This window comes from Myripristis murdjan, chromosome 24 (assembly GCF_902150065.1).
Source record: "Myripristis murdjan chromosome 24, fMyrMur1.1, whole genome shotgun sequence".
Classification (NCBI taxonomy): Eukaryota; Metazoa; Chordata; class Actinopteri; order Holocentriformes; family Holocentridae; genus Myripristis; species Myripristis murdjan.
In genome coordinates, this window is record NC_044003.1 from 20,769,545 (window position 1) to 20,777,871 (window position 8,327).

General features: G+C 48.2%; 1 protein-coding gene across 1 annotated transcript; it reads right to left on the reverse strand.

Moving 5' to 3' along the window:
- Window positions 1–226: 226 nt before the first annotated feature.
- Window positions 227–5,669, reverse strand: LOC115355879 (uncharacterized). Its single transcript, XM_030046804.1, has 6 exons — window positions 5,568–5,669; window positions 4,850–5,102; window positions 2,697–4,202; window positions 2,040–2,660; window positions 409–1,553; window positions 227–304 (listed from the first exon to the last, which is right to left on the reverse strand). The coding sequence occupies exons 1-6, from the start codon at window positions 5,667–5,669 to the stop codon at window positions 227–229; spliced, it is 3,705 nt and encodes a 1,234-aa protein (XP_029902664.1).
- Between the last annotated feature and the right edge of the window lie 2,658 nt (window positions 5,670–8,327).

Sequence of the window (8,327 nt, forward strand, 5' to 3'; positions counted from 1 at the left end):
AATAGGAAATGCACGCTATATTATCTAAACATGTGTTCAAATGCAGTTCTGCAGAGTTATAAGGGCTGAACACTGTTTACTGTTTTACAACCAGTTTCACCTGGTTACATTCTCCCCTGCTAACAAGTCAACGTCCTCGGTGACTTATTAAACATCCAATGGCCCATGAAGTGCTCCTGAAGTATAGAGAACCATGCCTGCCAACACCTGAGAAAGCACATCTGGACTAATTGACACTGCATTGCAGGCTGACCTGGGTAAGTGGAATGGGTTTTTGTGTATCCCTGCTGTTGCTCTCGGACTCCTGCGTGGCAGAGGAATAGGCGCATCTACACTAACATTTCCCTCCCTTCTCCTTCTTGGAGCGGGCACAGGCCGGGCTACCAATTCATCAGCTGGCAAGCTGACACTCTCTGGCGTGGGGTGAGGGCAAGGCACGGGTCTCGCCTCCGGGTCATGAAGTGTGTCACTGGCATCTTGCCCGGGGACATCTTCACCTCCCACCATACTCCCAGCCACATCATCCTCACTCTCTGACTCATCAGTTATCACATTTGGATCCTCGGTTTCTAGTCCTCCCACCTCCTTGACAGTTGGATACCTGACGTCCTCCACTATCACAAACTCCTCTTCCACAGACTCCGTGTCTGACTCCAGGCTTAGGGTAGGCTCTTCCACATGAGAGGCTGCACGGCGACGACGCCTCTCCATCGGCACAGGCTCCACACAGGGCCTCAAGTTGGACCTATGCACCCTTTTCACTTGCCCTCCTTCCAGTGGCTCCACTGCATATGTAGTCCCTTGGATGTCAACCACTTTATACACAGTAGCTGCCCAGGCGTCCTGGATCTTATTCCTTCCTGGTGGACGGTGGCGGAGATACACCAGCTGTCCCAGGGCAACAGGTGGACAGTATACCTTCTCCTGTTGCTGGGCCACTCTCTCCGCAGCCTTCCTCTCAGCACACTTTCTTGCCCTCTCATGTGCCTCTCGCAAACGCTCCTGGTGCACAGCTAACCAGTCAGGCCTCTCATCCCCCACCTGCTCTTGGCCTAACAGGGCATTAACTGGAAGGTGTGGGTGAACTCCAAACAGTAGATAATAGGGCGAATAGCCTGTGGTCGAGTGTGGTGTTACATTATATGCATACACCAGCTCTGAAAGGTGTTCAGGCCAACGCCGTTTCTTTTCAGGGGGAAGCGCACGCAAGAGGTCATGCAGGGTTCTATTGAACCGCTCGCACTGTGGGTTCCCTTGGGGGTGATAGGGCGTCGTGCGAGTTTTCTTCACCCCATACAACTTGCACAACTCAGCAATTACTGCACTTCCAAAATTTCTGCCCTGATCCGAGTGCAGGCGTTCTGGGACCCCGTATTTCATGAACCATTCCTTCAGGATGACTTTAGCAGTCGTGTCTGCTTTCTGGTCTCGCGTGGCGAAAGCTTGGCTGAACTTTGTGAAAACATCAGTTATCACGAGTACATTCTCGCGACCATCCGTGGCACGTTCAAGTGTGGTATAGTCCATAGCAACCACCTCCAGCGGGCGGGTAGCTAAGAATGGAGTTTGAGGTGCCTGAATCTTAGGCTGTGGCATTTTTGTTAACACACACCTTTGACATCTCTTAACCCACTGTTCTACATCCTCATGCATACCCCCCCAAAAACATCTCTGTCTCAACAGACCCAGTGTTCGTTCTATGCCCTGGTGCCCCATCTGATCGTGCACACTCTTGAGCACTTGTTCCTTCAGACAGGTAGGCAACAACAGCTGGTGACATTCTCCAACATGTACATCATCAATAACACGGTACAAAAGTCCATCCTTTTCTCTGATGCGTGGCCACTGTTTCAGCAAGGAGCGTACAGGTTTTGTTAAACCCAACCTCTCCTGGTAGGTGGGTTTCCTCTGTCTGTTCCAAAACTCTCTTATCACTCTGAGTGTTGGGTCTGATGCCTGAAATCCCTGGAGCTCTATTTTAGAATATCCAGGCAAAGTGGGAGTGTTAGCCTGAGCTGCCTCACTCACCTCTGTCTCACCTGTCTTAGATACACGTAGCTGGCGTATCTGACAACACTCAACCCCTGCTGCAATTAAGTCCAGGTCTAGAGCTGTGCCTGTCCTGAGTGTGTTACATATGGCTATACATCCATCATACTCTGCATCTTCACTGTAAGGTTCTGGTTCATTGGCTGCTGGTTGCCGGGAGAGAGCATCAGCTGCATTATTACATCGGCCGGGGCGATACTTAACATCAAAGTCAAATACAGCCAACTGAGCGACCCATCGCTGTTCAATGGCTCCAAGCTTGGCGGTGGAGAGGTGACATAATGGGTTGTTATCTGTGATGATGGTGAACTTGGACCCTAAAAGATAACCCCTAAACTTCTCTGTGACCGCCCACTTGAGCGCAAGAAGCTCCAGCTTCATACTACTGTAGTTTTGATCATTCTTCTCAGCCCCTCTGAGTCTCCTGCTCGCATAGGCTATGACTTTCTTCCTACCTCCCTGCTCTTGGTACAGGACTGCACCTAAACCTAGGCTGCTAGCATCTGTCTCTAGTATAAAAGGCTGGGAAAAGTCTGCATAGCCGAGTGTGGGGGCACCTGTCAGCTTCTCCTTAAGCTGCTCAAAAGCTAGCAGACACTGCGGTGTCCAGGCTGCCCTGAACATCTGATTAACCCTGGCCTGGCTACTCTCTCTGACACAGGCATTTACAACATCATGAAGAGGTCCTGCGATTTGGGAAAAGCCCTCTATAAACCTCCTATAGTAACTGCAAAAGCCCAGAAAAGACCTAAGCTCCTTTACAGTCCTAGGGATGGGCCACTGTTTCACTGCACTTACTTTGTCAGGATCGGTACCTATGCCCTGAGCCGAGACTTGATGACCCAAAAACCTGACCTCAGGCTGGAGAAAATGACACTTCTCCATTTTGACTTTTAGCCCTGTCTTCCTTAACCTCTTAAGGACTGTCTCAAGCCTCACCAAGTGATCACTGAACGTCGATGAAAACACAAGCAGGTCATCCAAATAGACCAACACAATTTGAAAGACCAGATCACTCATTGTAGCCTGCATCAGGCGTTGGAACGTTGCCGGCGCGTTACATAGCCCAAAAGGCATTCTCAGATATTCATACAGGCCGAATGGCGTGGTGAACGCTGTTTTGTTCCTATCCTTCTCATGTACTGCAACTTGATGGTATCCGCTTGCGAGGTCGATGGTTGAGAAGAATTTTGCATCACACAGAGCATCCAGACTTTCATCAATGCGTGGAAGTGGAAATGCGTCACGCCTGGTCTTTGAGTTCAGCCTCCTGTAGTCTACGCATAGTCTCAGGCTTCCATCAGACTTGCGCACAAGAACAACTGGTGACGCATAGGGGCTGGAGCTCTCTTGAATCACCCCTTTTTTCAACAGTTCAGAAATATGCTCCCTGACCTCTTTATACTGGTTAGGTGGTATACGCCGGTAAGGTTGAGAGACCGGCACATCGTCCACCACGGGGATTTCATGTTTCACCCTATCAGTATAGCCCAGATCCTCATCATTGACTGCAAACACATCTGCATACTTCCTGAGGAGAGCTCCCAGCTCTGCCTGCTGCTCAGGGCTGCCTCCTATGTGCAGGCGGTCCAGTAAGCTCTTTATGTCACTGTCAGAACTTTGGCTGTCTTTCCGGTTAATAGTCACTTCTTCATGGTTAGCAGAAATACGCTGAAACTTCACCTCATAGGGGTCTCCCTCAACACACTCACACTGGCTGAGAACACCTAGCCTAGTTTTAGGGGGCAACCAAACATCTTCCTGGGAAAAGTTAATTACCTGGACTGGGAACACCTGACTGTTAGATGACACTACAGTAGGGACAACCACCAATCCACCAGGCAGTGGAGCGTTTCCTGGCTCCAGCAGCATAGTAGTGTCACCATCAGACTGTCTCTTCAGTCCCCTTGCATAGACTGTGGCTACTGACAAAGCAGGCACATGCACTTTTTGCTGGCCGGCTATGCGAGCCGTGGACATCTTTTCCACAAGCTCTGCCTCCTGTACCCGCTGAAAAGCCTCTCTCCAGGCAGAATCCAACTCCCCCCCAAGAGCAGTGTCGAACTCGGCAAGTACCAACTGTCTGCACCGTTTAGCAATGTTCATTCCAATAATGCCAGGTGGAGATGGATCTGTCTCTTTGCTGTCATCATCTTTGATTATCAAAAAACCACACTCTGGGATAGTGAGCCCCATTGCCTGTATGTCCAGCTCCACATAACCCAAATATGGCAGTGGTAACTTGTTGGCTGCTGTTATTTTAAGCCACTTAGCTGTACTGTGCATATCCTCATCCCCACCATGAAGATGGTTTCTGAAAAAGCTTTCCGTCAGAGTGCTTACATGACTTCCTGTGTCTAGTAGACACCTAAGTGGGACCCCGCCTATCTGGATGTCAACTTCTGGACACTCGCCCACAGCATTTTTTAAAAAGCGCTCTTTGGTTAGGGTGTCAGTTGAGCCTTCTGACTTGCCTCGCATTGCCCGGCTCATAGCAATGGAGGGCCCCCGTTTCCCTGTACTGCAGGACTAGGAGTGGCAGTGGACTGACCTGGCTTACGTGACACTGGGCACTGTCTTGCCATATGCCCAACCCCTTCACACCGCAAGCAGATTGGCTGACCATCATTGGTGTACTTGGGCTGGATTCTAGGTCTAACACCCTTGCTGTCACTTCCTGAATTGGCATTGTGCATAGTGAGTTCATGGACTGCACTGGTTAACTCATTAATAGCCTTACCCTGCTGTGTAATTATTTTAACTACCTCTTGCAGAGTCACTGTCAAATCATTCTGTGTACTGTTGGGCGAGTCTGCTTTTCGTGAACCTTCATCCAGGCTGCCGCCTATGAGATTTCTGTTTCTCGCCACATTAGTACCACGCGGCCGATCTTCAAGGGTCCACATCAGTGCCTCCTCTCGAACATCAAACAGGTTAGACTCAGGCTTCTCTCTAATAAGTTTACGCAACTCACGCCGAAGGGTGGAGTCGCGCACACCTTCAATGAACTGGTCTCTAAGCGCTAGCTGTACATCAGCTACTACATTAGGAGACTGTTGGAGAGCAGAATTAAGCAGCTGTGAGAGTGCATGTGAATAGTCTCGCAAGTCTTCACCATCTAACTGCTTGCGGGCATAAAAAGCATGCAACAGTTGTGGAGTAGTGCGTTTCTCCCTAAAGGCTTCCCTTAAGTATGAAAACAGATCACTGGGTTGCTTTGTCTGTCCCCCCATGCACAGCTTAACCTCCTCTAGGGCTGAGCCCTTTAACAGTGAGAGGATGAAGTCGAGTTGGTCCCCTCCCCGTAGACCCCTGGCCCTGATCACCCTTTCCACCTCTTCTATAAACTCATCCACAGTGTGAACATCTTTCCCTGGCTCACCACTAAAAGGTACAATTTGTTTCTCTCTTGGAATGTAAACAATAGACCTTGTTTGGGTATCGCCCAGGTTAGCAATACTGGCCATTACTGCATCATGTTTTCTGCTCAGTTCCGAAATCTGTGTCTGCAACTGTACCAATGGGTTACCTCCATCACCATTCAGTGAAGCAGTTGAGCCGTCCTCATCATGGCTAACTCCTGCCCTGGGAGCAGCCGCACCTTCTTCGTCTGACGACATCCTGAAATGTCCCCCTTTTTTTTCAGTGTCTTTATTACAGCAAGATAACACAGTCACAGCCAGCTACAATCTCTTTCTGGCCAGCAGTCTCCTCCTCCAGCAGTCCACGACGACGATGCAGACACCCCTCCGGTCCTGGTACACCAGCCACTCCAGGAACACCAGGCAGGCAGTCGTCACCCCGTCTCACACCAGGACTGGACCACTCTTCACCACTACCGTTGTCTATAAACCTAACTATCTCTGTCCCTGTCTTACCAAAAATTCCCCAAAGCCAATTAGAGAGACCCCACTCCTGGTACCAAAATGGGTGTGGCCCGGTTATATGTAAAGGCACAGAGCACACAAAATAATTTGGGATCTTTTCTCACGACTGCACCCACAATGAGGCACAGCATTAATTTATTTGGAATTCAGGGAATGAAATCAAGGTTTCACGGTGGGACAATTCCAAACATAAATAAAAAGAAACAACAAAAACAAAGGAAAAAGCAGTTTCTTCACTTTTCCAATTATAGCAAAAAGGACAAAACTGAATTTTTGCTCTTATACATATGTTCTTTCCCTGTATATCTTCTCTCAGCGGTATACACGGTAAACAGTCAAAGTATTAGACGGTTGTCTAATGAAATACACGGTGAAATAAAACAGTAAATGGTATAATTTAAACAACGCCAAATATAGACAACGCTGTATAGACAACTCTCTCTCTCTATATATATGTATAGACAACGGTAGTGGCCTTTCAAACCTGGTAAACAAAATAAATGTATAAAAAAATAAACAAGATGTAGCACATCATGCGACAAGGCCACTCAAGTTTAGTTAACAAAATCCTACTTCACAGTGAACATTTCACAGTGCAAATTTGGAAATACAGTGCTTTACACAATGTATTAATAACAAAAGAAAACAAAACCCCTCTCTTACAGCAACAAACTGTAAAGTAAACCATTTAACAGTGATTCAACTCACTCAAAGTGTAGCACGCACACCAGGACAACCGTGCGGGGCTGGACCTGGCACCTTTCTCCCCTCTGTATTAGGCACAACCAGCAAATGTCATTATGATCAACAAAATCCATAAAACATTCACAATTCACATAACTGTATGTGGTTCTAGCATTTTATGCAAACCTACGCCGTCACTCCGTTCAGCAGTGCACCGCACCCACGACAGAGCACCAGTCGACGCTCGCACTGCAAACCCTGAAATATCGGGGACATCACACAACCATCACAGTGAGATCCACCCGATTAGCCCACTAACATCATGTTTCACCATAATATAGGGGAGTATTTACCCTGAAACACCAGCGACAGCTCACAGGTAGGGCAGCTCTCTCTTTCTCTCTCAAGAGCGGCGATCTCTGCCTGCACCAACCCAAGATGGGCCCCTTGCACTCTCGCGCACTTTTCCTCAAGCTGCTCTTAAAGTGACAGTGTCGCCTTAACAGAAAGACAGCTAATTCAATAGGAAATGCACGCTATATTATCTAAACATGTGTTCAAATGCAGTTCTGCAGAGTTATAAGGGCTGAACACTGTTTACTGTTTTACAACCAGTTTCACCTGGTTACACATATATGTGTGTGTGTCTGTGTGTGTGTTTGGGTGGATCAGAGCTGGGTGAGTAAGGGCTTGTTAGGTAATGTATGCACCTGCGTGTGCTTTTTAGCATGTGAAAGGTGTCCGGCGGTGTGAAGGTGTGTGTGTTTGAGCGTGCACGTGCAGCTGAATCTGCGCTCTGTCTTGGAACGGTTCATTTCCTATACAGATTATCTCACCAGCAGCCTCAGCCATAACGTGCCCGTTCCCTTTCTCTCTCTTCCTCTGCCTTATGTTGAGCTCTCTCAGTTTTCCCCACCATATGCTCTGCCTGTTTGTTTCGTGCATCTATACTGTCCGTCTGTCTGTCCGCCTGCTTCTCTGTCTGTCTGTCTGTTGCTTTGGCAGGCCGCGATGGCCCGTATCTGTCTGTCTTGTATGCCTGTCTGCGGGCATATGCTGTCTACAGATTTCTATATAAGCATGCCTGTCAATCTGAGTCTGTATTGTCTACTTCCGTGCTTGTGTGCTTGTGTTTCTGTGTGCAATCTGTTTCCCTCTTCATCTGGAGAGGCTATTATCTGTCTGCCTGCATGCCTGTCTGCCTAGTTCGGCTGTCTCTGTGTCCGTTTACACTTCAGCCATGTTTCATAACTGTGTGGAAACAGCCAGGAGCAGCTGTGCGCCGCACCCTCCCTGCGACTCCCCCTCCACCACCACCACCTCCCCCCGTGTGTCTTTGTTGCTCCATTTGCCAGAGCACTTTTTCAAAATGTCACCGTCTCATTTCCGGGGCATCTGATGAACCAAGGAGGACCTACAGTAGATAGCTCATTATGATGGAATGCAAGATGCCAAAAAATGCCGCGTATTTGTGGAAAATTGTGCGAGACAACTATTTTGGTTTTCTTTCTTTCTCCCTCAAAACATTCCACAGCTTTATACCTTTCCAATTTGCCTTCTCTTTGTGCACGGGAAGTGATGCATTTTTACATTTCTAGAAAAAAGCAGAAGAAGAACTGAAGAACTGGGTAGGATAGCCTCTGTGGCTGAAACGACAGCTATGAAAAATGTTCTCCCTACACAAACTCAAACTTCACAAAAAGAAAA

Excerpts from the sequence above, each read along its gene's own strand:
- LOC115355879 (XM_030046804.1), bottom strand. The coding sequence starts at position 5,669 with ATGTCGTCAGACGAAGAAGGTGCGGCTGCTCCCAGGGCAGGAGTTAGC. Across the intron at positions 4,203-4,849 it reads AAAAGCAGACTCGCCCAACA|ATGATGACAGCAAAGAGACA; the intron begins GTACACAGAATG and ends TGATAATCAAAG. Across the intron at positions 1,554-2,039 it reads GCTACGTGTATCTAAGACAG|CTACCCGCCCGCTGGAGGTG; the intron begins GTGAGACAGAGG and ends CTCCATTCTTAG.